This window comes from Globicephala melas, chromosome 13 (genome assembly GCF_963455315.2).
Source record: "Globicephala melas chromosome 13, mGloMel1.2, whole genome shotgun sequence".
Lineage (NCBI taxonomy): Eukaryota > Metazoa > Chordata > Mammalia > Artiodactyla > Delphinidae > Globicephala > Globicephala melas.
In genome coordinates, this window is record NC_083326.1 from 67,638,949 (window position 1) to 67,665,945 (window position 26,997).

A 26,997-nucleotide genomic window follows, 5' to 3' on the forward strand; every position below is an offset into this window, starting at 1 on the left:
TGATGTCCCTGCCTTTGATGCCCGCCTTTGACCTGTTTCCCTTCCTTTCTAGATTGGGGCCTCCAACTTCGTGTCACCCCCAGCAGCAGCAGTACCAGCCAACCTAGGAGCACCCATGGGCAGTGGCCTGAGTGACCTCTTTGACCTGACCAGTGGCGTGGGCAACTTATCAGGATCATATGTGGCTCCCAAAGCAGTAAGTGCCATGGCTTCTCTCGTGGCAGGACGTGTGGCTCCTTAAGTGGCCCACTGTGTGGGATCGGCCCTGGCCGGCCAGGATGGGCTCCTGGAGCAGCAGTTGGCCAGCACGATGCTGAGGGCAGCAGGGAGCACAGGGAAGGGATGCTAAGTCAGGCGTGGAGGCCTGGGGAAGGCTTCACAGAGGGTGGTGTTGCTGGAGCTCAGGCCTTCAGATCAAGTCAGAATTAGCAAGGCAAAAATGGGGAGCGGGCTCCAGGCCCAGAGTTGAGGGAAAGCCCACACCTTCCAGAAAACTGGCAAAAGTCCCATCTAGTTGGGTCAGTGGTTCTCAGTGCTGTCCTACCCAATGCTCCTAATTGATAACAGGGGTTTTTTAATGCCCCCTCCTTTAATAATAAATGAGATCTGTGGACTGTACATCCTACCTATACATATAATTTCAAAAATGGTAAGATGTTGTCATCGCATAAAAGAGACTTAAGGGCTTCCCTGGTGGCACAGTGGTTGAGAGTCCGCCTGCCGATGCAGGGGACACAGGTTCGTGCCCCGGTCCGGGAAGATCCCACATACCGCGGAGCGACTGGGCTGTGAGCCATGGCCGCTGAGCCTGCGCGTCCAGAGCCTGTGCTCCGCAACGGGAGAGGCCACAACAGTGAGAGGCCCGTGTACAGCAAAAGAAAAAAAAAAAGAGAGAGAGAGACTTAAAAAGAAGAGAGTAAAATGATGTATTTCAGTGTTGTGGAGGCTTGGGCATGCCCGCCCCAGATCTGATCACATTGTTGGGTGCTGGCAGCAGTGCAGAGTCACAGTGACACCACAGCTATAGAGAGTGTTTGTAGCTCACGTGCCATGAGTGATGTGGCCAGAGGTGCCATTAGTTTCTGAAATGGTGACTGACTTCCAGTTAAGTTCCAAACAAAACAAGAAACAGGCTTCCCTTGATTTTCACCATCATTAGTTTCCTGGAAATTTCAGGGCATGTTGAAACCATGCAGAAAATACTCAAGGGCTGCAGGACAGTGGCTCATTGTGAAGACCGTTGTCCTCAAGGCAGCATCCCTGACCCCAGCCCACTAAACACAGTGTGTCCCCCCACCACCACCATTGCCTGCCTGGCGGTGCCTCAGAATGCCCACTGGGCCACCCAGGGCAGTACCCCTACCCCCAGACTCCTGCCTAGACCAGAGCTGAGGAGGGAGGAAGCTGGCAAGGTCGGCTGCACCAGCTTTGAGCCTTTGTTCTTGATCCTGGTGCAGCAGGAGACATTGGAAGGTTTTAAGCAGGGATGAAGCAGATTTGCACTTGATAGCGATCCTCTGGCCACCATGTGGAGGCCAGACTGGAAAGGCTAGAGCAGAAGCAAGGAGCCGGTGGGGAGACTGGCAGGAGTTGGCTGATGGCTGCCGGACAGCAAGGCACTTGTAGGGGTGGAAAGGAGGCTGGACTGGAGGCAGGCGTAGCAGGACGTGGCAGGACATGGGGCTGGCGGGGAGGGGGCTTCCAGCTGGAACAGTGGGCAAGGGGCAGGATGAGGGAAGGAGAGCTGAGTTCGGGGTGTGAGAACATGTGGGCCTGGCACTAAGGAGAGCACAGTGTGGGCCAGGCTTTTAGCCTCAAGGAAGCTGCCAGAGGGGACAGATGTGGCCTGATCCCTCACGACACTCAGGTCACACACCACGTCTGCCGCTTCGTTCCCAGCCAGAGCCGCTCTCTATTCCAAGGTCCCCTCCCCAAAGCAAGACACAGCAGGGCTTCAGGGGCACAGGGACATCTCCCTCATGACTGGGGAGCTATGAGCCAGCACCTGCCCTGCCCTGCCCACTACACCACAGTGGTGGTGGCCAGAGCCCCCAGCCAGGATTCCTGGCAGGATCTGGGCCTGAGGGGCCCCCAGCAGACGGCAAGTCTAGTGCTGGCAACTACACACTTCCGTGCCGGGTACTGCATGAACATGGCATGGCCACCATCCCACTAAGTCCTCCCAGCAGCCTTATGATGCTGTTATTCCCATTTTTGCAATTGAGAAATCTGATTGCTTTTTCCTAAGGTCACATAGCTGGTAAGTGACAGAGTCTGGAACTAATGTAGGGCTGTGGCACCAAAGCCTCTGCCCCCAACCCTTATGCGATCTTTTTGTTTTTCTTTAAAGATTTAATTTCATTTATTTTTGGCTGCATTGGGTCTTCGTTGCTGTGCACAGGCTTTCTCTAGATGTGGTGAGCGGGGGCTACTCTTCGTTGTGGTGTGAGGGCTTCTTTTTGCAGTGGCTTCTCTTGTTGCACAGCACGGGCTCTAGGTGCGCGGGCTTCAGTAGTTGTGGCTTGCGGGCTCTAGAGCCAGGCTCAGTAGTTGTGGTTCACGGGCTTAGTTGCTCCGCAGCATGTGGGATCTTCTCGGACCAGGGCTCGAACCCGTGTCCCCTGCATTGGCAGGCGGATTCTTAACCACTGCACCACCAGGGAGGTCCCCCTTATGTGATCTTAAAGTGTTTAAGGACCTCAGTGTGCCTATCTTAATGTCAGGGGTTGTCAGAATCAGCTGGCCCTCAGGGAGCTTGCCCTCTACATGTGGGTTCATTTTAACAGGTATTATCACTGCTTTGTCTTAGTGGAGGGCCAGATGAGAGTACCAACTGGAAGGAGAGGTGAAGGGATCCCAGGTTAGGAGTAATCAGAGCAGGCTGCCTGGAGGAGGAGTCCTTGCAACATGGGCAGGACTTTCTCCCTCCCGCTACCGTAGTCACAGGCGGGTTCTGGGATGTGGGTGTGCTCTCCCTCCAGAAGCAGTGGCGTGCGGGCTACATTTTCCTGACAGCGCTGTGACTACCTCGAATAGTTTGTCCTGCGTGCATTCCCCGCTCCTCTTGGTCAAGGGGAATGAGACTCTCTGTACAAGAACTTGGAGTTCCTCAAGCACTTGGGCCAGTGGATGCTGACAGTTCTAGACTCCATGAACCTACAATGACCAAGAGAGATGAGGTCCCCACCCTCGGCAGTCAGGATGGTGACAGTGCCAGAAAGAGCCAGTTTTGCAAGAACCTGGGAAAGGAAGCCAGGTTCCTTGGAAGGGCAGGGAGCAGGGAAGTCACCGTGGGAGCCCTCTGAGTGCTGTGTGCCAAATCACAGCTCATGGCTAAAGCCATGAGATTCTGCTCTCACAGATTTGTCTGGGGGAAGCAAAGCATGATCAGAGTTAGCAATTAGGACGGGGTTAGGGTGAGGCATGCTTTCCAAGCAGAGGGAGAACAGTGTGTGTGTGAGGACCAGAGCCCAGAGAGAGCAGGGCACCAGGCCTCGGAGGCCGTGGGCAGTGGAAGCATTGCAGGATTGAGGGGGTTCAAGGGTGCTGTGATCTGATTTGCATTTTAAAAGATGGCTTTGGCTGCTGTGGAAATTGGGGATAGAAGAATTGGGCAGCTATGCGGGTGGCTGCCATCTTACCTGGGGATCTCTGATGGTGGCTCAGACGCAAGCAGTGCCTGTGGAGAGGGGAGAGCAGAGAACGTGGTGGCAGATGGGAGGAGGTGGTGTTGACAGGACCTGAGCTGCATGACCATGGGGGTCATGGGTGGGCTGAGGGCTGGTGCCCAGATGCTCTGGTTCCTGGTGTTGGCGACTTGAGAGACAGTGGGGCGTTCACTGACACAGGGCACCTGGAGAAGCTGGCCTGGGGCGGGGCTGTGAGCTGTCCTGGTGAGAATGGCAACTTGAGAGGCATTTGCGCGTCCACAGGATGGCCCCTACTGGTGTCCCTCACGGGCACAGCTTTTAATTCATGCTGTTCGCTTAGCAAACGTTCCCTGCATACCAATCTCACACGAGGCTCCGAGCCAAGGATGCAAAGACAGAAAAGCAGAGCCCTCCCCTCGAAGAGCTGTCTGGGGACCGAGAAGACAGTTTATTTGCTAAAACGTCATTGCAGCGGGAGCCTGGAGAAGGAACCTGGGGGCAGGCTTCCAGGAGGAGGTGGGCTTGAGCTGAGACTCGGATGACAAGGGCAGCCAAGCAAGCAGCAGAAGACCTGCCAGGCGAGGGGTGCTCTTAGTACTGTCCTTGGTCAGGCCAGTTTGTACAATTAAAGGCCAGCCCTGCCTTCTGCGAGGAAGGGCAGGCTGTGACAGCCAGGGAGGCCTCAGGCTCTGGCTGAGGCCCAGAGTGCCCTTGGCTCTCGACTCTCCTTGGCTCGTCAGGAGGCTGGCAGGGCCCGCTTGTCTCATCGCCTTCCTCAACCCTGCTTCTGAGTCATCCTCTGACCTCCGGAGACTCGGCTCAGCCTTGGGCACACCAAGTTCCTCCCTGCCCTGTGCTGCTCCAGCACGTGGCCACACGGCTCGGGGGTCCTGGGCAGGCTGTGCAGGAGTCTTCCTCCCTTCCTACGGTTCACATGGTCGTCCCCTGATGGTAAAGGCAGGTGTGATCCATCTGAGAGGCCCCTTTAGGTGTGAGGGAAGGGGGGGTGGGGGAAGGACCCTCACGTGGGCTATGGAGTTGGGGACATGGTGAACACCAGCCCCCTTCCCATCGTCTTCCCTGCAGGTCTGGCTCCCAGCTATGAAGGCCAAAGGATTGGAGATCTCAGGCACCTTCACCCGCCAGGTGGGCTCCATCTCCATGGACCTGCAGCTGACCAACAAGGCCTTGCAGGTCATGACCGACTTTGCCATCCAGTTCAACCGCAACAGGTGAGCTCCCTGAGGCCAGCCTGCTGAGAGCCCACGCTGGTGACTGCAGGCAGGTGCTGAGGGCTGTGGGCCTGGAGCCTCTTTCTGGTGAAGGAGGATATTCTTCACAACCACATCTCAGGCCAAAACTCTCTAAAGCAGTGATTTTTCCCCACAGTAACCTCTTTATGTGGACACCAAAGTATGAGGTGGAGGGGCAGCGCACCTCCCTTTATTTTTGCTTTCCCCCACTGCCCCGGGGGCATTTTACTGACATAATCTCCAGATCTGAGCAGCTCCTGTCTCAGGAGTCTCTAAGAAGGAGGATGGGGAGTGGGCCTGCCCCCCAGCCTCCCCCATGTGGCAGGATTAAACCACCAGACAGGGCCTCTGTGAATGGTGGCTGCTCCAGGCTCCTAACCCCTACCAGGTCCCCTTCCAGGGAAGTTCTCCTGTCTGGCACCATCAGGGTCTTCATGGACCAGGCCAGCTAGTCCAGGGCTCTCTGGGGGACCCCAGCAGCCTCTCCTGATGATCCTTCTTCCTGAGCGGCTCTAGTGATGAGCAAACTGAGCCTCTAAGAAGTTGACTGAAGGGGCTGTTTCCTCAGGGTGAGCCTGTGGGCCAGTGGTTTCCGACCCTCTGTCAGACCAGGGAGACCCTAGAGGCCACAGAAACACTCCAGTGTCTCTTACGCTCTTGGGCATCCTCCTGATTTGCTCACATGCTGCTATACCAAGAAGCAGGGCTTTTCTGAATCTCTGTGGCCATCTTATGATCTAGCCAGTTCTGGCCCAGACAGTAAAACCCAGTGTCTCGTTTGGGATGGTCACATCCCTCCTGGGAGATGGAGGTCGGTCACTGAGAGTTGGGCAGTCACAGAGTTTTCAAATTAAAAGAAGCTTAAAGGCCCCCTGGTTTGTTTTGTTTTGTTTTGTCGTTTTTTCCCCTGGTTTTAAATGGAGCTCCTTGAGGGCAGGGCAGGGGCACTCTTACCTGGGCCTGCCCAGCACCTCACCCAGAGGAGAAAGAGGAACAGAGATGGGCTTCAGGCCTTCAGCTGTCCCAGATTTCTCTTCCTGTTCCTGTGGCCATTGAGGGTTGGGGAGTGGGGGTCAGGAGCTTGTCCTTCAGGCCTGGGTCTGGGCCTGGGATGAGGCCGGCTCACTGGAGAGGCTTCTCGCCAGCTGCTGCCCAGGCTCCGGAGCCCCAGGAGCCCACCTGTCCTGTGTCAGCACCTGTTCCCCTGCCACCCCCACGGGGGCTTGTCTCTCCCCAGCTTTGGCCTGGCCCCCGCCGCCCCCCTCCAGGTCCATGCGCCGCTCAGCCCCAACCAGACTGTGGAGATCTCCCTGCCTCTCAACACGGTGGGCTCAGTCATGAAGATGGAGCCTCTGAACAACCTCCAGGTATGTTCCAGGCAGGGCTTGGCACCCCAGTCCTTACCCACCTGCCCCGGGGAGGAGCCTGGGGGAACCGTCTGGGGCCTGGCTGGTGCTGGCAAAGGGCTGTCTGTGGAATCTTGCTCTTGGACACAGACTGGGGGCAGGGATGGGGAGTGGGGGAGGCTGGTGGGAGGGGGTGTTGGGCATGGCTACCGGGGAAGTCATGAGAGGGAACCTGCTCAGGTGGGCTCACAGGGAGCAGGCACTTCCTGGGGCCTTCAGGGTGTCGAGCATCAGGGACTAATCGGGGACCCCCTTGTTCCTAGGTGGCCGTAAAGAACAACATTGACGTCTTCTACTTCAGCACCTTGTACCCGCTGCACATCCTCTTTGTGGAGGATGGGAAGATGGGTGAGTCATGAGGGTGCCCCTGGGATCCCTAGAACAGATGGATTGGCTTTGCCCCACGATAGACTCCATGAGTCACCGGCTCCCCTGCAGAGTCTGGAGTGAGGGTCACAACTTCACCGGGGCCCCCAGGGTCTTATCTGGCCAGCTCTGCCCCTCAGTCTTGCCTGCAGCCTCTAGACAGTCGTCGCATGGGCCCCCCGAGGCAGGGAGCCTCGGCCATGTGTCACACCTGATGCCCATCCCCTGTGCCCCAGCTGGAACCCCTGGGAAGACTCATCCCAGCACCCATAGGGCATGGAGCGCTTTGCCCACGTCATCTCTGTCACATCAGAAGCTCTGTAACACCGCTGTGACTAATGAGCAGGGTGCTCGGCTCCAGAGCAGCAGGAGGTCGGATTTGGGTGGTAGTGGGGAGAGCTCCGAGGCCCAGAGGCAGGAACCCTGGGTCTTTTGGGAACAGCACAAGTGGCCACCCTCACAGAGCTCAGGGTTTGCTCAGGGAAGCAGGAGGGGCTGTGGCAGAGCCAGTCCTGTCCTCAGCTGCAAGGTGGCACTGCCCCCCGACCCACTTCCTGCTGAGGGTTACTGAGCGGGAGCAAAGGTGTATCAGGATCCCACCTCTACCCCTCCAGACCGGCAGATGTTCCTGGCCACGTGGAAGGACATTCCCAATGAGAACGAAGCCCAGTTCCAGATCAGAGACTGCCCCCTGAATGCGGGTAGGACTCCTGAGCCCCGCCCGCACTCCATGCTGCCCCTCGCCTGTGCCCCAGGCCTCCCCATCTCTGACTGGGGGCCTTCTGACCCCCAGAGGCCGTGAGCAGTAGGCTGCAGAGCAGCAACATCTTCACCATCGCCAAGAGGAACGTGGAGGGCCAGGACATGCTTTACCAGTCCCTCAAGCTGACCAATGGCATCTGGGTGCTGGCGGAGCTGCGCATCCAGCCCGGCAACCCCAGCTTCATGGTGAGGGCCCCCGCTCCTGCCTGCCTGCCATGGGGCCTCTGCCTTCTTGTCTGGGCAGCCTCTCCCGTTCCCCTCCTTCCCGGGCCAGGGGTCGGCCCTGATCGGGGGGCACTCTAGCCCAGCTGAGCTGGGATCCCTTTGAGCCTGGCATTGGAGGAGCATCAGAATTCTGACCTTAGAAAGCTTTCAACTCAGTCCCATCTAGTTTCTCAGATAAGACACCAAATTGGGTCTCAGAACAGTGAGTTGGACCAGAAGATTCTGTAAAATTGGGCCCTGTGAGGCGGCCCAGTTGGCCCAAGGCCCGTCTGACTGGGAAGTGGCTCCGCTGGGCCCCGGCCCTGGCCCTCCGTCTCTTCCCCACCTGAGTGTCCTCCTGGGAGGATGTGGATTCCGAGCAACTCATCCTTCCTGACCTTTGAGTCAGACCTCAGTCAGGACTTGGCTTCCCAGAGGCCAAGCTGCTGTTCCAGGCCCCAGAGAGCCCAGGCTTTGCTTCTCCCTGCACCCAAGTCTCGGGCAGGCATGACCCTCCAGAGGCTGCTCCCTGGGCTCCGCTGGTGGTGTGGGTGCAGAGGTCGGGTGGGGCCTCGGCGGTGGCTTCGGTGGTGGTAATTTCCGTCTCCCTGTGTTCGGTTGCTGCATGTCCACCTTCCCTGCTGGTGCCCGTGGTGCAGGACTTGGAGGTTAGCGGATTGCTTTTCTCTTCCTCTTCCCCTCCATCCTCCCAGCTGTACCTCGCACACCCCATCTCTTGGCCCGGCTCTCCTGAGTTGGCCTCACCCCGCTGCTCCCCAAAGCCGGGCAGACACGCATGCAGGCTGCAGGCAGGGGAATTGGCTGCCCTGTGCTCCCCAGCCTGGTGCCTTCACTTCCCACAGTCAGTGTGCACAGAGCCCTTCAGAGGAGACTGGGGCCCTGACTGCTAGAGCGCCACGTGCCCCTCCCCCTTCCCAACGGCCCCCTTCAGAGCAGTGATGTTGGCAGGAGGGGTGGCTGCGCTTGTCTCCGCTGCCAGGGCTCTCCAGGCTCTTCCCACAGTTAGAGCCGAGCCAAGTCTGATGTGCCTGCTTCCTGTGCAAGAAACCAGAAAGACCACCCAGCGTCCCCATGGCCTCCCTCCTGGCCCCAAACCTCCTCCGCCCTCCATGGGCTGTGGGGGGCCTGGCAGCTCTGCAGGGTGCAGCCAGCACTGCCTGGCAGCCTCGGGCTCGTGATTCACGCTGCAGAGGGCCATGGTGGTGGGCGGACAGCAGGCATGTGGGCTGCGAGTAAATTTGGTCCCCACCCGGCTGGCTGCAGCGGCCGCCCCCTCACCTAAACCACACAACAGCCCCAGCCACTGCTGCCACCAGGCCACGTGTGCGCACCACACTCTCCCATCTGGTTCCCTCCTTCTCTGCCTTCCCCGCCTGTTCCTTCCCAGCCCTGGAGAGGAGCTCCGGGAATGAGCGCTCCCTGTCCCCTGACCCCTCTCTCCCTGCAGCTGTCCCTGAAGTGCCGAGCACCGGAGGTGTCCCAGCACGTGTACCAGGCCTATGAGACCATCCTCAAGAACTGAGGCCCCATCCAGCATCCGCTCCAGCCTTCCACCAGCCGCGTCAAGGAGCCCCCTGGGAGGTGGCAGCACCTCCTTCTCCCGGGAGGGACCGGGCGAGGCTCCTGGCACCCACAGGCTTCCCTGGTCCTGACAGTAGGGCCTGCCTGGGTCCTCAGGATACTCGCGTGCTTGAGACCCCCCTCTTTCCATTGCTGCTGACGTTTAGCGTCAGGTGAGGAGGGGACCAAAGGAGCCAGAGCGGCACAAGAGCTGGACGGGGAGATCCAGGGTTCTTCTCTTGCTTTTCCCGGCACCTGAGGGCGAGCACGCAGTTCCCTCCTCGGTTCCCAGCCCAGGAAGCCCCCTGCCCCAGTCTCTCTTGGGCTGGTGTTAGTCTCTCTTGGTGGTGCCCTGCTCACCGCCTCTCTCTTGGGATGGACCCTGGCAGGCATCCTGGCGTGTGTGGAGGGTCCACTGGGTACCAGGAGAGCTGCTCTGTCAGGGCCTGGGGCTCCCAGGGCCTACAACCCCACCCTCCCGAGCACTGAGCCGCTCGGGGAAGACCATGTGGAAGCTCCCAGAGCCCCCCCGGGCTCTTGCTCCCCTGGCAGACACGCCCGCCCGCTCCCCCTCTTGCCCGCGAGGACGGTCTCTGCCTCTGATACATTCCTCGATGTGTCCAGGGTTCCTGGAGCGGAGACACGGCTGAGAGGTGGGGCATGTGGGCGAGCGTGGTGCATCCTGTCTGGGGTTTCTCCTTAGCATCTGCTGCCCCCCTCCTGGCCTCCTTCAGTTGTGTCTGACAGAGCATTAGGTTTTCCTGTTACTGCTGTTTAATAATAAAGAAAGATTCTGCTTTTGGCAATCACGGACACTTTTTTCCTCTTCCACCGAATGTCAGAATTAAAAACTGCTTCCAAGTGGTTGAGGATGGTTTTCTTGAGCCCTGCAGTAACGATGTCTAATATATATAAATAGAGACTATATATTGTATGTTTACTCTTATTTTCAAAAAGAGAAAGTGAATAAAAATGATGACATCAAGTGTGTCCCTGGCCAGTGTGTCAGGTCCTGAGGCTCTTCTGGGCAGGGTCCTGGATCTCCTGGGGTCCAGGGTCAAGGGCTTGAGCTGTGTCAGCCCCTGCCTAGCCCTGCTGACAGTACCTTTCCCTCTCTTGTCCTTGGAAACTGCCTGCTGAGGCCTGCTGGTCTCCCAGCACCTCTCCCACCCTTGACCCCAGCTCCACCCGAGCCCATGCCGTCTTGCCTTTAGATGCTAGGAGGGCCGAGTGCATCTTGGTTTTCCTCAGCTCCTGGGAGCGGCAGGGAGGCCCAGCACCAGGCCTGTCTGGGCGGGCTGTTCCCCGCCCTGCATCTGCAGCGGCCTCCCCAGCCACCACCAGGGACACCTCATGTGGCCCCAGTTCTGGCACTGGCCTGGCTCCCGGGGTGGGGAGGGAGGTGGGGGGACTCTGGGCAGGGCTCTGTGGGCAGAGCTGCCAGTGGGTTCTCAGTGCCTCATGGCTGGTGGGCCCTCAGCCCCTTCTTGCCATGGCCACTCCCTGCACCCTGCCCATGCTGGACACACTGCTGTAGGCATTGGCAGGGGCACCTGGCCTTCCACTGCCCCACCTCTGACCCCTGGGGTGTCACCATACTGCCCTGGGACCCCAGAGTCTAGAACCAACCAAGGCCCCTGACCGTACAACCCCAGTTCTCGCCTCATCTGAAAGTCCCCAGCTCAGAAGGCCACACACAAACGCAGCTGGAGTCCCCTGCGTCTGTGGACTCACCGCAGCCTGCCCTGTCGCCTGCCGTCCTGACCTGCTGAGGCCCAACGCCCACCCAGCCTTGTGAGTGCACTGCTTTCCCCAGTGGGGCGATGATGAGGCCCAGGACCAAGCCCCTCAGGTGAGGGGGAAATGCCAGTGAGGAACGCTGTCCTGGCCAGACAGAGGCCCTTGGACTGTCATCAGACACCTTGGGTTCATGTGCTCGGGCCTCAGGCGGTTGTGGGAGGAAACTTACCATGATTTTGTCCCTCTCCAGCTTTCCTGTGCCTCCCTCACCCCAGTGACACCCATCACGTGCTCTCCCCAGTCCCGGTGTGCTCAGGTGTCCTTATTCTCAGCTCTCGATGCTTCTCAGGGGCCTTGGCATCTTGCAGAAGATTCTCCAGGGTCCTGAGCCTTCCCAGCCAGTCGGGGAATTCAACACAGCAACCAGTTATTTGAGAGGGTCCAACAAACACCCAGGGGCCTGATGGGTTCCCTGTGTGCCAGACACCCTGCCAAGGCCTGCGGCGTGACCTCATTGTACATTTTTTTTATCTTCAACTAGTGGTTTGTTTTATGGAGAGAGTGATTCTGGATCACGGTGAGATCAGTCACACAAAGGATAAAGTTCTCCCTTCCACATTTCCTCAGTTCTTATTTTCCCCCCTAGAGGCAAAGTTCGTTGCTACATTTTGGTTTTCCAGGAATAATTCTGTGCCTGTATAAAGCAAATCCAGGAACGTGTTTACTAAATAAATAGCACACCCTAGATGTTACCAGCACTTTGCTTTATTTACCTATCAGTACAAATAGGCCTTGGAATTTCTTGTGCAGATGGGCTGGTGTCTGCAGACGGACATTCTGGCTGTTTCCATCTTCTGGAGTCCAAGCAAAGGTGCAGTGAATATCTTTCTAGACATCCTTGCTCGTAGACACAAATGCAGCTATAGGATCTAGCCCCAGAATTGCTGGACCAGAGGGTATAAGCATTTCACATTTTAAATTTTAGTTCTTGTTTTGAAAAGGTAATGAATTCACATGGTTCAAAATCCAAAAGGCAAAAAGAATGTAGAAGTGAAATAATCCTTCTCATTCCTCTCCCTAAAGGGACCAGTGTTACCTTCCAAAGAGACTCAATGACGTCTAATACGATTTTTTCCCTTTTTATACACAAAGAGTAGCATGGAATACACCCCGATCTGCATCGTACTTGTATCTTCGAGACTTTTCCATTATTAGCCCATTATAGAGAGCGGCCTCATGCCTTTATATAACAGCCGTGTGGTTTTCCATTGAATGGAGGCACCATGATGAACCAGTCCTCGCCGTGATGTCCTCTTAATTGTGTCTTTGGTGGTGTTGGTGCAACTGATACTGCAAAGAACATTCATTTTCATGTCGGTAAATTCCTCAGACTGAAATTGCTGGTTCGAAGGTAGGTGCGTTAATCATTTTGATAGCTACTGCTAAAAATTCTCTAGTTTACACACCCACCAACCAGAGATGCGAAGCCTGTTTCCCCACACCCTCACACACTCAGCATATCGCGGTGTGTTTAAGTGACGGGCAAAAAACTGTACCTTACTGTGTTTTAAACATGCCTCCGTTCGTGTGTTTTCGAGCCATTTGTGTGTCCTTTTCTGTGAGCCGTTTTCTTATTTGTTGCCCTTTTTTGACATGGTTATTGGTCCTTTTCTTCCCGATTTGTCGTTATTTCTCCCCATTTTGTTACTGTTTTTACTTTTCCATGCTGAAATTGCGTTGGGCATTGTCTTCTTTTAATCTCTTCTTCCTTTTTTTTTTTTTTTTATAAATTTATTTATGTATTTTTGGCTGTGTTGGGTCTTCGTTGCTGTGCGCGGGCTTTCTCTAGTTGCGGCAGGCGGGGGCTACTTCTTCGTTGCAGTGCACGGGCTTCTCGTGGCAGTGGCTTCTCTTGTTGTGGAGCACGGGCTCTAGGCGTGTGGGCTTCAGTAGTTTTGGCATGCGGGCTCAGTAGTTGTGGCTCACGGGCTCTAGAGCTCAGGCTCAGTAGTTGTGGCACACGGGCTTAGTTGCTCTGCAGCATGTGGCATCTTCCTGGACGAGGGCTTGAACCCGTGTACCCTGCTTTGGCAGGTGGACGCTTAACCACTGCACCACCAGGGAAGTCCTAATCTCTTCTTTCTTCCCAGTGCTTGTCTCATCTCAGTTTTTGCATTTTGAGCCTGTTCCATGTGGGCTTTATGTTAGGAACGAGGTAGGGATTCAACTTTCTTTTCCCAGATGGTTACGTAGTTGTTTCCACACCATTTACTGTATAATTCATCTTTTCCCCACAGATCTGAAATATCATTTGTATCATATACTAAATTTCCACATATATATCAGTGCTTTTCTGGACTCTGTTCAGTACCAGAGAATTTGTCTATTCATCGGTCATTGCATTTGTTTCTGTTTGTTTTTGTTTTTGTTTGGCTGTATCGTGTGGCTTGCGGAATCTTCCCCAACCAGATATTGAACCCAGGCCATGGCAGTGAAAGTCCAGAATCCTAACCACTAGGCCACCAGAGAACTCCCCACCACTGAGTTTTTTAAAAAGTATTGTACCTTTATATTTTCATAATTTATAGTACCCTCTTATTCACCCTTTTGGTCCCATTTGAACTTTAGAACTAAGTTTCTTTTTTTTTAATGATGGTATTGTTTTTATTTGGATCACATCAAATGTTTATATTAACTTATGGAGAATTGACATCCTCAAAACGATGTGAGGATAATAATATTAATAATATTAATCTGGACTTCCCTAGTGGCACAGTGGTTAAGAATCTGCCTGCCAACGCAAGGGACACGGGTTCGAGCCCTGGTCTGGGAAGATCCCACATGCCGTGGAACAACAAACAAATAAACAAAATAAATTTTAAAAAAAACCCAAAACAAATAATAATAATAGTATTACTCTGTACATCCAAATATAGGAGTAGATGCCTTTCCATTGGTTCATGCTTTCTTTTACGTCTCTATAACCTTTTTTTTTTTATATATAAACTTATTTATTTTTGGCTGCGTTGGGTCTTTGTTGCTGCGCGTGGGTTTTCTCTAGTTGCGGCGAGCAGGGGCTGCTCTTCATTGTGTGCATGGGCTTCTCATTGCGGTGGCTTCTTTTGTTGTGGAGCACAGGCTCTAGAGCACAGGCTCAGTAGTTGTGGCTCGCGAGCTCTAGAGCGCAGGCTCAGTAGTTGTGGTGCACAGGCTTAGTTGCTCCGTGGCATGTGGGATCTTCCTGGACCAGGGATTGAACCCGTGTCTCCTGCATTGGCAGGTGGATTCTTAACCACTGCTCCACCAGGGAAGTCCTTTATAACCTTTTAAGTTTTCTTCATTTAAAAGTTCTCGCATGCGGAAGTCCCTGGCAGTCCAGTGGTTAGGACTTGGCGCTTTCACTGCCAGGGCCCGGGTTTGATCCCTGCAAGCTGTGGTGTGCCAGAAAAAAAAAAAGTCTTGCATGCACATTTATTCTTCATAGATACATGAGTTTTTTCTATTTTTTTGTTCCTTTTGTAAATGGGATCTTTTCTATTCTTTTCTATATATATATGTTTATGATGTAAATGTTTATTAATATATAATACACAAGAATAAGAATAATATATATTTATAATATAAAATAAATAACAAATTATATAACATATAATTTTAAAACTAAACTCCAGACTTTATTCAGTTTTCACTAGTTTTCCCACTCATGTCTTCGTTCTGTTCCCAGATCCCACGTTCCATGTGGTTGTCATGTTTCCTGAGTCTCCTTAGTTTTGTGATAGTTTCTGAGACTTTCTTTGTTTGTCATGACCTTAACCATTCCGAGGAGTGCTGGTCAGGTATTTTGTAGACTGTCCCTCAACTTGGGTCTGTCTGATGTTTTTCTCACAGTTAGACTGGGGTTACAGGTTTTTAGGAAGGAGACAAGGGAGGCGCCCTTCTCGTCCCATCGTATCAGGGGTCCACACTATCGACGTGAGTTATCGCCGTCACATCAGCCTGGATCACTTTGCCGAGGTAGTGTTTCCAGTGGTCTCCACTGCGAAGTTACTTTCTCCCCTTTCCACACACTGTTCTTCAGAAGCAAGTCACGAAGTGCAGCCTACACTCTGGGAAAGAGCGTGGGGGCAGGGAGCAGCTACATAAAATGTTTGGAATTCTTCTGTAAGGAAAATTTGTTTCTTCTCCTGCATTTATGTATTAATTCAATCATTTTATATCAGTCTGGACTCATGGATATTTATTTTATAATTTGGGTTTAATCCAAAAGTGCATTATTTATTTTTTTTGCTTAAATTTTTTAAGCTTTGGCTATTGGGAGCTCTTTCAAGTAGGCTCTGTGTCTCTTTGACATGCCCCCATCCTTTGGCTTCTTTTGAGCACTTCCTTACTTTCCAGTACTATAAGATGCTCCAGGCTCATCTTTTATTCATCCTGCTCCAACCCTAGCATCAGCCATTTTCCAGGAAGCCTGGAGAACAGAATTAGAAACCAAGATCTGGGTGCTGGGTGTGTGTGTTGCTCTTGGGGTGGCACTTCTAGGCCCTTTCGGCAGACAGAACTAGGAAATATCTGTCTACATACTTACCTGTGTGTACACACATATGCCTCCGTTATAGTTTGTAAACTAGCATATAAAATGAAATTATTTTATATGTACAAACTTAGTCCCCCCACCAGCCTTACTAAATTGTCTTGTTTTCCTCTTTGTATCATCTCATTTCATCCCACAACAACTATATGAAGTCAAGACCATTATTATCCCCTTTAGAGAAGGAAACTGAGGTTCAGAGAGTTTAAATAACTTGTGCAGATGACACCCCTCCAGGAAGGAGGTTTCAAACCCTAGAGGTCTCACTCCAGAGGCCTGGAAGCCCTGCCCTGTGCTGCCTCCTTGTGTCCTGATGGTTATAAAACCCCATGGCATTCAAGGAGCTGACTGGCTACAATCAATGGGCAGCCTTACGATGGCCACCAAGGACCCACTGTGCATGAGGCATCCAAATGGTAAGGGTTCCCCCCATCAGGACTCTGGGGGAGTGAGTTAAGCTGGGACAAGTGATTAACAGGCAGGACAGACTATGATTAATGGTCAGTGGACTGACGCAGATGGCTGGGTGAGAGGAGTCCAGAGCAAATACCCCTGGGAGCTGGACATGGTCCACGGTGCTCAACCCCAGAGAAGGTCTGGAATCAGGCCGGATGGGAAGAAACCTTTTGGGCAAATGTCAGGCAGTGGCCAACAGGCAGCCCGAGTTCTCTGGCTAGCTAGTCTTTGGGAAGCCTGGCCCTGGGCGGCCCACTTCTGTCTCAGCTCAGCTCCCACAGTGACAGGGGCCTCCTCAGAGTCCCTCCCTACAGGGCCCTAGGCTCCAGCTGACCTCCTCCTGAAGCCCTTCTGGTCTCTGAGCCCCAATGAAGTTGGGCTTCTCAGAAAGTCAGCTTCAGTGGCCTAAGGTCCTGGGTTCTGGTCCCTGTGCTGCCACTTTCCTGCTCATCCCTTTGGGCCTCAATGAGCATAGCTACAGTCAAGGCTTGGCACATCACAGGTCCTTTTTTTTTTTTTGGCTGCACCTTGTGGCTTGTGGGATCTTATTTCCCCGACCCGACCAGGGATCGAACCCATGCTCACTGCAGTGGAAGTTTGGAGTCCTAACCACTGGACCACCAGGGAATTCCCCACAGGTCCTTGATAAATGGGAATGGCTGCTAGTGATACTGATGGGAGACTTCCCTTGGGAATGTGTCACCCCTGTGGAGTGTGGACGACTTTGTGGGAGCTTTTGGACGTACTCTGTCCAGAGTGTCTTCCATCACTCCAAAAACCACACGCTAGGTCCCTGAGATGCCTCACACACAGCCCTGTCTGTGGTTCCCAAAGAAGCCCTACCCAAGAAAAGGGCTCTCTGTCAGAAAGTGAAGCAAGGAAGGTTTCCAGGACACCCAGAGCTGGCTCCCACGTGTGGGAGGGAGGGTGCTCCAGGCAGGGGTTGGTGGTCCCGAGTGCCCCAAGGAAGACCATAATGATGTCAGCCCCACACCCTGCTGAGTGCCAACAGGGAAAGTGGTGCCTAGTTTATTTACTCCCTGCCTTGTTCCCCAAAGGAACTGAGGCGGCTCACAAAACCCAGATGCCTGAAAAGTTAAAAAGTCAGAGGGGAAATCGGGTGAAGGGAAAAATCACAGCAGAAAGTAAAATAAAGCCAAGGGTCCCCACTCACTGGGCCTGAAGACCTAGAACACCTGTCAGATGTAGCCACAACTCTGGCTCTGCTCTCCCTAGTGGCTGAGAAGAATAGTGAGAGCAGACCCATATCCCTGATCCAGGTACCATCGCCTGCTCCCAGGAGGATGAACCCCACTCTCCACTTCAAGACTCAGCTCCTTCTCCCTCTCCCACTTCTCCCAGGCTAGGGTGGGCATGTTGTCTGTGCTCTTACAATTCCTGCATCCCATCCCTAGAACGTTCTCTCTTAAGGCAGGACTTTTTAAAAAACCTATCTCAGCATCCTGGCAAGCAGTAAGATTGGAGATGTTTGTTGAAGAGACAGATAAGAAAAACCCTTGTTCAGTGCAGAAACAGACATGCCTGTGCATTTCCCCCAGTACCTGGGCATCAGAGATGTGGGAGCCCCCCACTGTAGGGGGTAGGCAAGCAGAGGCAGAGGATGGGGCTGGTAAACCCAGACTTCCCAAGCCTTGATGGGGAAGGAGCTTCCGGCCAGCTCCAGGGAGGGATTTGGGCTCTGAGAATCTGGCGTGGAGGCTGCAGGGTTTGAGGGAAGCTACAGTGGAGACATAGGCAGAAAATTTGGCCTTAGCTATGACGAAAGTGGTGTCGACCAATTTCTGGATCTTTCAGCATTGTTGGGACAGGGATTTGGGGCTGAGCTGCTGGGACCTGGTGCATGCCGGGTTCAGCACCCTTTGTCCCACGCCGCCCTCCATGATGCCATTTGACATGTTATTTAGTGCTGGCCATTTACCCCTGTGGGCAGGAGGGAGGTGGGAGAACTCCTCAGAAGAGACCGCAGGGCGGCGGGTCAGGGGCCACCCACTGCCTCCCAACCTCGGAGAGTCCCCTCTCCAGCCTTAGTTTTCTTTTCCTCTCTCAGAGACACCAGGTTGAGGCTTTGATTCAAGGATCACATATCTTAGTATAGGGCTTGGCACGTAGTAGGTTCTCAAGAAACGGTGTCTGCGTTTGATGGATGTGGAGCAGAGCCGGCGCAGTGCGGCAACTCGTCCAAGGTCACACAGCTGGGCTGGATCCGACCCGGGCGCCCTGACTCCAGCGGGCCGGATTTGTGAGGAGCCAGCTTGGGGGAGCGGTGTTTGGAGGAGGGGACAAGGATGTGGGCGGGAAGGGACTTCTATTTTGGAGCGGGTGACAGGAGTGCGGAACGCAGAGGGGGCTGGGTCCCTCCCCGGGCTCCCCGAGTCCCAGTCACCTTCCCGCGACCCTTCCCGGGAGGGGCGTCCCGGGCGGGTAGGGGGGAGGTGGGAGGGGCGGGCGGGCAGGCGGTTACCTCATCGCCGCCTCCGGGAGGCTCCGCTCGCTCGCTTTCTCGCGCCGCCGGCTGGGGCGGCGACTCCGGGCGCCGGAGCCAGATAAGGACAGAGGGACGGAGGCGCCGAGAGGCAGTGCCGCCCCCAGCGCCCCTCTCCGCCGCGGGACCCAAGCAGGGGGTCCGACCTCGGTGCCCCGCGCTGCGGGCGGCGCCTCCAGTCGCGCTGCGAGAGGAGGCCGTGTCTGTGCGCGGCGCGTTCGGTCTGTTCTCTTCCGAGCTTGGCACCCGCCGGAGCTGCTCTCACGTCTTCCGTCGGCCTGCTCTGCTGTCTGTCTGCCCGCCCACCGCCAGTTGCGTCCTCCGGCCTGGCCTCCCTGGGCCCCGGGTGCTCCGAGGGGCGATGAGGAGCGCGGCAGGGCCGGGGCGTACCGGGCAGTGCGCGCGGCGCGCGCCGAGCGGCGTCGGCCCATGAGGCTTCTCAGCGCGGGGCGCGGCAGCACGCGCGGGCCATGGGGGGCAGCCTGCGGGTGGCGGTGCTGGGCGCCCCGGGCGTGGGCAAGACAGCCATCATCCGCCAGTTCCTGTTCGGTGACTACCCCGAGCGCCACCGGCCCACGGACGGGCCGCGCCTCTACCGGCCCGCGGTGCTGCTCGACGGCGCCGTCTACGACCTGAGCATCCGCGACGGCGACGGTGCTGGCCCCGGTCAGAGCCCCGGGGGGCTAGAGGTAGCAGCTCGAGGAGTGGGCAGGGGCGTGTGACAGCATGTGTGTGGGTGCTCGGTACACACGTGCGAGTCCGCGTGGACGGCCCAGGGGTGCCCGACTGTGTTCATGGGCCGAAGAATGAATGTGTGTCCTTGCGTTTGTGTGTCTCACCCCTTCTGCTGGCCTGAAGTTGCCCAAAATCAGGCCCGAGACCCGGCGAGTTTGCAAGGTGGCTTTTTCTAGCTCGCTTAAGTGCCTCTCTATTTGCCTGCCTCCGCTGGTGGGTGGGGATCCGTGCGTGGGGGAGCATGGTCCTGCCTCCCTGAGGGTGAGCGTTGTGGGTCTGGGGCCTTGAGCAGAGCCGCACTGGGAGAGGTTGAAGCCAGACATAGTGGTGTACTTTCTAGGGGGATCATTCTCTGTTCCCTCATTCCTGTGACCTGCAGCAAAGACTCGTCTAGTAATTTTGCAAAGTCCAGGACAGACTTTGAATCCTTGGAGCTGATGCCTTCGAGAGGTGAAGAGGAAGGAGCAGGCAGGATTAAGCAGGGCTTCCTGGAGGGGGTGGCATTTGGGCTAAACCTGGAAGGATGAGTGAACTTTTGATGAAAAGAAGTAGTGGAAGCATTCCAGGTGGAAAGAGCAGCATGTGCTTAGGCCAAAGGCCTAAACGTGTACAGCTGCCGCTAATTAGTGGTCTCTGCGGGCTGGGGGAACACCGGCCAAGGGCTTTGGAATTAGGCTGAGGCATAACTACCAAGGAGGGGGTCTGGGGAGGGGTGGGGTTTGTCCCGAGTTGAACTGTGGGAAACTGGAGGAGGAGGAAGAAGATAGGAGTGAGGGGAGAGGAGACCCAGAGTGAAAGAGGGTTGAGGGCTGACCGGCTTCAGGCACGGTTTTGAAATTCATACCCCAGCGTCCGTAAGGACAGTGGGTTTAGCGTCAAGGCCCCTGCTGGAGGACTGGACATGGGAGAGTGGGAAGGGGGGGCTCCGGCAAATTCTTGCCTCCCGCCCCCAGGAGTGGCCGGACCCTAAAGACTGGAGCTTGCAGGACACGGACGCCTTCGTGCTCGTCTATGATATCTGCAGCCCAGACAGCTTTGACTATGTGAAGGCGCTGCGACAGCGCATCGCGGAGACCAGGTAGGTGAGCAGCGGGGCGGAGGGGAGTGTTTGCGGGTCTGGCCAGGCCTTTGCCTGAGGTGAGTGAGGGGGTTCTTCCGCCATCTTGGGCCTGGTCTCAGGCCTTCCGGGCCTGGCCTCTAGCCCTATGCGGTCTTTAGGCCTGGGTCTTTGTGTCTTTGTGGTTCTGGTAATTTGCTGGGGGGTCTCTGGCCGCAAGAGGGGAATGTATATACCCACTTGGGGGGATTCTCCGGCCATGGGGTCCGTGGCACCGCGACCCTTTTTCCCATTTGGCCCCCAGGCCGGCGGGCGCACCCGAGGCGCCCATCCTTGTGGTGGGCAACAAGCGGGACCGGCAGCGGCTGCGGTTCGGGCCTCGGCGCGCACTGGCTGCGCTAGTGCGCAGGGGCTGGCGCTGTGGATACCTCGAGTGCTCGGCCAAGTACAATTGGCACGTGCTGCGTCTCTTCCGCGAGCTGCTGCGCTGCGCTTTGGTGCGCGCACGCCCTGCGCATCCGGCTCTGCGCCTGCAGGGTGCGCTGCATCCGGCGCGCTGCAGCCTCATGTGATTGAATTGGACGACACGACCGATGGCGGGGAGGGGTCCTCCATTTGACTGGAACAACTGGGGACCCGGATTGGACGAGATTGCCCAACTTCTCTCGGATTGGACAGGACAGCCTCCTCTCTGATTGGCTGAGGAACACTCCCACCCAGTCTCCTGGGCGACAGGCTTCTCTTTGAATCTCATTGGACCCAGCTAGGCCCCATTGGACAGTCCTTTCTGGGACCTCATTGGGTCACGATCCCATTGGATGGAAGGGACGTGGTTATGCATCTGATTGGAAGCTCTCAGACTGCTCTTGGAGTTCCATTGGACAAACAGTTAAATCCCGCCTCTCAGGAGGAAATAAAGGGGGAAACAACTCAAGTGCACCTGGCACTTCTGGGATGGCAGGATAATCTTAAGCGTGAAGGTCAGAGCTGCCAGGCGTTGCCCCCTGGCAATTAACTCCAGAATCCAACCTGTAATGAGGGCCCCCAAATGGGTGTGATGGCCCCAAGGCTGAGTCCCCAAGAAGCAGACGCAAGTAGCTGGAACAAAACTTTACTGTCAGGCTCTGCAGGGCCACAGGACCGCAGGAAGGGTCCTTATTGGGCTGGCCCAGCCCCCTCTAAGGCATTCAATAATATTAGTAATTAAATAGCAATGCTCATCCCCCAACCGGAATGTACAACAGAGGTCCCATTGTGCCATGTGGTCCCAAGGGGTCTGGTCCCATGAGGTCTGGTCCCCAAGAGGCAGGGGGGACTCCCTGATGCAGAGGGGTTAAGGCCACAAAGGAAAAGGAGAAGGAATGGGGGACTGGGGGCAGCTGGGCTGGTCCATCACATCCAGGAATCTGGCTCAGCCCTTGGGCTGACTGACTGCAGGGCATGCCAGGCCCTGGACTCCGTGGGTCCAGATGGGCGGCGGGGGCCCCTCGGGGTGGGGATGCGTGAGGGTTTTCGGTCTGGCTGTGTGTCCATCCGGCCTCGTGCCCAGGTCCTCAGGGGCTCTGGGCCGGCCATGGGGCTCCCAGGTGCATCTGGTGGGCCCCCTACACCGGGGCAGGGGTTGCCTTCATCGGAAGAGCTAGACAGAGCTGGGCCTCGGGGCCCGGGCAGCCCATTGGCCATCCTGCCAGAGTCTGCGGGTTGGCCACACTTGCCACCCAGAACGCTGAGGGACGAAGAGGAGGAGCTGGAGGAACAGTAGGCTGAGTCAGGAGCTGGAGGGTCTGGGGCCCGAACCAGGTCAGGGGCTGGTCCCGTCGGGGTCCCGCCAGCAGCAGCCTTAAGCGCTCGGGCATTGGCCAGGAACTCCTCTTCCAGGCGCTGGAATAGTTGCTGCTCCTCCTTTGGGTCAAGCTGCAGGGGTGTGCGGAAGACACTGGCCGGGGTGGTGCTCAACTCTGGACTGGGGCTGGGGACCCGGGGAGGCCGGGGGGCTGCGGGGCTGTGGGCACGGGGAGTCTGGGGGCTGCTCCTGCCCCGTGGCATCCATGAGTGCTGCCCATCTCGGTCCCGACGCACCAGCAGCACAGCCTGCTCTTCACGGCTCTGGCTCCGGGCCCGCCGGGCAGGGCTGGGGCCCAACAGCTGGCCTCCTCTGCCTCCTGGGGCCCCACGCGGCCGCCCCCGATCCAGCCGGTCTCGGGACTGGCTGCGCGGGCCGGGGGGGCGTCTCGGGGAGGCCGGAGTGCCTGTGGTCACCCGACGGCTGGGCCGTTCCCGTCGGGGGCCAGTGCCTGAGTCTTCACTGCGGGCACCAAGGGGGCCGCTCTGGGCTGAGGAGGCTGAGGAATCGCTGTCCCCGGAGTAGCGGCGGGAGCGGGGGTGGGGGGGCAGCTGGTCCCGGGCCCTGGGGCAGGGGAGCAAGAGAGCGAGCTGGGGCAACGCGGAGGGGACTGGCGTGCAGAAAGGGCAGGAAGAGTAAGGAACCAGCAGCCGCGTGGTTGGGGCGGGGGGTGGGAGAGGCACCTGTGGTGTGGTGACGGGAGTGCCAAGGGTGTCTGTTGCCCTGGGGACTTCCAGGGAGAAGTGAGAGGCTCTGCCACAGCTTCCTGCAGCCACGGCCACCCCCGCCGCCCCAAGGCAGCAGAAGAAGTAAGGCCCTAAGCTCCCCCTCCCCGGGCCTCCAGTTTCCTGGGCAGGCCATCGGGAAGCAGGGTTGGACTGGCCACCACCCAGCCCCCAAGGCCCGCCCAGCTGTGTTGTTCGTTTGGTTGGGTTGCCATGGAGACGGGAAGCCGGGCCTGCCGCCACCTCCCCACCCCCGGGAACTTTTCCCAGGGTGTGAATCACGGAGCACAGTCATCCAGGCCAGGGCGGGCACCCCCACCCCCACCCCCTGGACCCCTCACCCCGCGTCCTCCTGCTTCTCACCTGAGCGGGGTCTCGGGCCCCTCCTTCGAGCTGCGTAAGCTAATGGGTGTCACCTCCGGGCGGGAGCCCCTGCGCTCACCCCCGGAGGCTGGGCTACCAGCTCGGGGGCTTCGGGTGGGCGACACCCGCTGTGGGGAGAAGGTGCGGGCCCTCGTCTGGGGTGGGCGGTGGGCTGCAGGGAGAGAGGACGGGTGGCGCATGAGAGGTGGGGCCACAGAGGTGCCCCCCCCCCGCCCCCGCCGTGGGCACTGACCCGTGGAGGAGCAGCGGCAGGGGTCGTGCTTGTCCAGGTAGTGCTCCAGCGTGTCCCAGCCGCCGCCCACGCGCACCATCACGTGGCTTCTCAGCACCTGTGGCAGCCCAGCGTGGGCAGGTCACGGCCTGCCCCCCCACCTCCCAGGCTGCCACCTGCTCAGGTAGCCCCTGGCTCTCACCCGCACAAAGATGAGCAGACTGGAGTCTCCCACGCGGTACTTCCCCTCCGAGACTTTGATCATGGGAAACTGGTCTGGGCAGGTGCAGCACCCCAAGATCTCTCTCACCTGAAGCCAGAGAGAGGCTGGAGGTCAGGGGTCAGGTCACTCCTCCCCTGGCCCAATGTCAGCAACTCCAGGGTCAGAAGGAATTAAGTCCTTCTGGAAGCTCTCCTTCCCCTTTGGCTACCAGGGGTCAGGGAGCTGACTAGGAAAAGATGGAGGGACTGTGGTTGGGCCAGGGCCTGGGACCCCAACAAGGCACATTCTTCAAGTCCCTGAGCCCTGGGGGAGTCCTCACTCCCCCTCGCCCACTTCACAGACATGAATGTTGAGACCCACAGAGAGGCCAGGTGTGGGGTGGAGGCAGGCCACAGAGAGGCCAGGTTTGGGGTGGAGGCAGGACCCACACCCCATGGAGGCAGGAGTGCCACAGACATATGGGGCACACGCATACACCAACGTGCACACCAGGCCACCCGCCCAGCTAGCATACATCTGCCCACATGCTCCCCCAGGCTGGGAGCTGCCAGGCTGGCTGTGTGGGCGGCCCGCCTGCCTCCTTGCCCACAGCGGAGCTGCTGAGAAAATGAGCAGGTGGAGCCTCTGGTGACCCTGGTGCAGGATGGGGTGGGGTGGCAACCTCTGCCCACAGCCATCCGGCTACCCGCCTCCAGGAAGGGGACATCATGTTCTAACCTCCTGATAAGAAGGAAACTCTTGGCCCGGCTGTGTGGGTGTTAGGGACACCTAGGTCCCGGGAAGAGGAGGAGGAAGCTGGGGTCATGGTCTGGCACCTCCTATGCTCAGGGTAGAACTAATCCTGCAGCTCCTGAAAGGACTTTAGCCCCCAGTAGCAGCAGCTACTCCAGGCTTGGGTTCCCAGATAAGTGATGTGTGCAGGGCCCTGGAGAGAAGGAGGGACCTGCAGAGCCCCTGGGAGCTTCCCTAGGCACTCACTGAGCACCTACTGTGTGCCAAGCGCCTTGCCCAGGACCAAACAACACAGGCACCCATTCAACCTCGAGCTCAGTGATGGTGTGAATGCAAATGTCTAGCAGCTGAGCGCAGGGAGGGCATACAGGAGGGGCTCAAATCACACGGCCCCCAGGATGAAGGAACACCTAGCACTTATCTGGTGCATGGTTACCACAGAAAGGAAGCAGGGAGATCGTGCAATGGGACCCGAGTTTTCTCCCAGGCCGTGCTGGGCCCTGTGACCTCACCCAGCACCTCTCCCTCTCTGGGCCTGCTCAACTCCTTGGGGCCAGGTATCCACTTGGTGCTCAACATAAGCACTCTTTCCATGGGGCAGGCTGTCCTGCAGATACGAGGATAGGCCCCCGGAGGTTGCAGGCACCACCCTGCTGTCTGGTCCCTGGGTAAAGGGAGAGTAAGCCAGGCCGCCGGGCATACGCACTCGGGGACTCACCAGCTCATCAAGGTTGCGTAGGTCGCTGGGTGTCATGCGGGGCCCGCGGGAGGGAGCCCCCGGGGCAGTGGCGATCTCAGCAGCAGCAGCAGCGGTGGCAGCGTCCTCCCCGGCACTGGGGGCGTTGGGGGCCATGGGCGCGGCGCACAACTCCTGCTCAATTTCCTGTTCGAACTGCACGAGGCGAGGGGCCAGCAGGCCGAGGCGGGCCCCGCGCCGCGCCACCTCCAGCAGGCACAGCACCACGCTTTTCTCGTTCTTTCGCAGCACCAAATCCTCGGTCTCAAACATGAGCACTTCAGGCACACCCAGCTCTGCGCGGCACCAGCCGATGAAGGTGGCCACATTGTCTCGGGCCACGAAGGAGCCGGGTGCCACGCTGTGTGCCTGGAAGGCCACCCCACGGGCTGGGCGGGTGGCGGCCATCGCGCGGGCGGCCTCGGTGACGGCATTGGCATGCTGGCACAGGGTGGTGCCCGTGGCCAGCCCCGTCAGGAAGCCATCGCCACCGCTGGGCAGACCCAGGCCATACAAGGCGTTGAGCCACTCGGCCAGGTCCTCCTTCATGGCCTCCACGTAGGCCTCACTTGAGCGGAACGGCCGCACGCTCTTGGCTGCCGAGCCCGCGATGCCCACCACGGGGTCTGCCATGCCCAGGCCAGCCGAGTCACTGTGGGCAGGGACACGGGTCAGGATGGCTGTGAGGACCCAGCAGGCGCTCAGTACAGGCTATGCCGCTGACCACCTGCACCCGCCTGTCGTTTCAGACCAAATGCCTGGGTTTGAGCCCTGGCTGTGAGAAACTCTTCGCCTTAATTTTCCCATCTGCAAAATGGATGCAATAATAGTACCTTCCTCATAGGAACTAATGGGATGATTTTTATAAATGACTTAGTGTCCATAAGTGTTTGCTGCTTGGTTCTTTGGGGGAGGGGGGATTGAAAGACTTGGCAGAGTCCTCCTGCCCAGGCAGGGAGGCACCCATCCTTACTGCCCCTGTGATAGGTAAAGAGATGAGCCCTAGAGAGATGTAGCCCACGGCCCTGGACTCACAGTAGGAACCCCGGTCCGACCTCAGAGAGGGGTTAGGTCGACTGCTGAGGGCTGGTGGCGATCCCACTTCCTCCGGAAAGATCCTAGGTCCTCCCTCAGCCTCCCTTCCGTAAGGACTGTGTCATTCTAACGACAGAACAGCAGCAGTAGTAAAGTAATCGCAGTGACCTTGGCCAGGTCTGAGCGTGCAGTGATATTATCTCCATTTTACAGATGAGGAAACTGAGGCGCAGAGCTCGCTCAAGGTCACAGAGCAGTGGGTGGCGGAGCCGGGGCCGACCTGCCCGCGTTGCTGATCCGGCAGCCGGCTGGCCCGCCCGCCTCCTCCAAGGAGCCTCGCTAGCGCCCCAGGCTGGTGCCTGTGAGCCGGGACTCAGAAGGGCCTTCGCCAGTCCTGGCTGTCCTCTGGGCTTCGGCCCAGAGAGGGTGCGGGGCTGCCCAAGGTCACACAGCCCTGGGGAACAGAGGCCCGCGGCTGCCGCCGCCAGGTCCCCTTCAGTGTGCGCCGGGCAGTGGGTGCTGGGGGTCCCCGCGCTCACCTGGCTCATCCCGCGGCCTCGGGGAGCATCGCCCCGGCGGGGCCGGAGCCGGGCCGGGCCGCCGCAGGGAGGCGCCGCCCGAGCTACAGCGGATCCCTGTCCCACCACCGCGTCCTCAGCGCCTGCAGTCTCCGCCCCGCCTCTCTGGAATTTGGATCCGGCCGGAGGGGGTGGGCGGGGCCGCGCTCTCTTAAAGGGGACGCGCTGTTCCCGGCCTGTGGAGGGGCTGGAGTCTCCAGATGCGGAGCGGGCCAGGGACTCGGCCCAG

General features: G+C 57.5%; 3 protein-coding genes and 1 non-coding gene across 11 annotated transcripts in view; 3 read left to right on the top strand and 1 right to left on the bottom strand.

The window, feature by feature from the left end:
* The window catches only part of AP1B1 (adaptor related protein complex 1 subunit beta 1), a 94,500-nt gene extending 84,293 nt beyond the window's left edge, over nucleotides 1-10,207 (top strand). For all 5 annotated transcript variants that reach the window (XM_060310024.1, XM_060310025.2, XM_060310023.1 and 2 more), the window contains 7 exons: nucleotides 53-196; nucleotides 4,737-4,882; nucleotides 6,141-6,270; nucleotides 6,573-6,657; nucleotides 7,290-7,376; nucleotides 7,469-7,623; nucleotides 9,110-10,207. In XM_060310024.1, coding sequence (XP_060166007.1) covers nucleotides 53-196; nucleotides 4,737-4,882; nucleotides 6,141-6,270; nucleotides 6,573-6,657; nucleotides 7,290-7,376; nucleotides 7,469-7,623; nucleotides 9,110-9,184 — 822 coding nt within the window. In that variant the 3' untranslated portion in view covers nucleotides 9,185-10,207. The remainder of the gene's footprint in view (nucleotides 1-52; nucleotides 197-4,736; nucleotides 4,883-6,140; nucleotides 6,271-6,572; nucleotides 6,658-7,289; nucleotides 7,377-7,468; nucleotides 7,624-9,109) is intronic.
* LOC115855562 (small nucleolar RNA SNORD125) lies at nucleotides 5,373-5,469 on the top strand. Its single transcript, XR_004040496.1, has one exon. It is a non-coding gene; the product is annotated as a small nucleolar RNA SNORD125 (small nucleolar RNA).
* Nucleotides 10,208-18,461: 8,254 nt separating the features above from the next.
* On the top strand, nucleotides 18,462-21,635 carry RASL10A (RAS like family 10 member A). The gene is made up of 3 exons (XM_030860743.3): nucleotides 18,462-19,198; nucleotides 20,198-20,322; nucleotides 20,606-21,635. Exons 1-3 carry the CDS (start codon nucleotides 18,980-18,982, stop codon nucleotides 20,871-20,873), a joined length of 612 nt encoding a protein of 203 aa, XP_030716603.1. The 5' UTR covers nucleotides 18,462-18,979; the 3' UTR covers nucleotides 20,874-21,635.
* Nucleotides 21,397-26,882, bottom strand: GAS2L1 (growth arrest specific 2 like 1). 4 transcript variants are annotated; one of them, XM_060310717.2, is made up of 5 exons: nucleotides 26,730-26,882; nucleotides 25,138-25,807; nucleotides 23,667-23,774; nucleotides 23,233-23,582; nucleotides 21,397-22,708 (listed from the first exon to the last, which is right to left on the bottom strand). In XM_060310717.2, exons 2-5 carry the CDS (start codon nucleotides 25,786-25,788, stop codon nucleotides 21,694-21,696), a joined length of 2,124 nt encoding a protein of 707 aa, XP_060166700.1. In that variant the 5' UTR covers nucleotides 25,789-25,807; nucleotides 26,730-26,882; the 3' UTR covers nucleotides 21,397-21,693. The 4 variants fall into 4 exon arrangements, with proteins under 4 accessions (XP_060166700.1, XP_060166701.1, XP_030716586.1 ...); XM_060310718.2 differs by having other exon boundaries at nucleotides 26,191-26,876; XM_030860726.3 differs by having other exon boundaries at nucleotides 23,233-23,404; nucleotides 23,486-23,582; nucleotides 25,138-26,875.
* Between the last annotated feature and the right edge of the window lie 115 nt (nucleotides 26,883-26,997).

Bases quoted from the DNA above. Each gene is read 5' to 3' on its own strand.
- RASL10A (XM_030860743.3), top strand. From the start codon at position 18,980: ATGGGGGGCAGCCTGCGGGTGGCGGTGCTGGGCGCCCCGGGCGTGGGC. The intron at 19,199-20,197 runs GTAGCAGCTCGA...TCCCGCCCCCAG, and splicing joins AGAGCCCCGGGGGGCTAGAG to GAGTGGCCGGACCCTAAAGA. The intron at 20,323-20,605 runs GTAGGTGAGCAG...TTTGGCCCCCAG, and splicing joins CAGCGCATCGCGGAGACCAG to GCCGGCGGGCGCACCCGAGG.
- GAS2L1 (XM_060310717.2), bottom strand. From the start codon at position 25,788: ATGGCAGACCCCGTGGTGGGCATCGCGGGCTCGGCAGCCAAGAGCGTG. The intron at 23,583-23,666 runs GTGAGAGCCAGG...GGGCTGCCACAG, and splicing joins GTCTGCTCATCTTTGTGCGG to GTGCTGAGAAGCCACGTGAT. The intron at 22,709-23,232 runs GTGAGAAGCAGG...CCCCTGCCCCAG, and splicing joins GGGCCCGAGACCCCGCTCAG to GGCCCGGGACCAGCTGCCCC.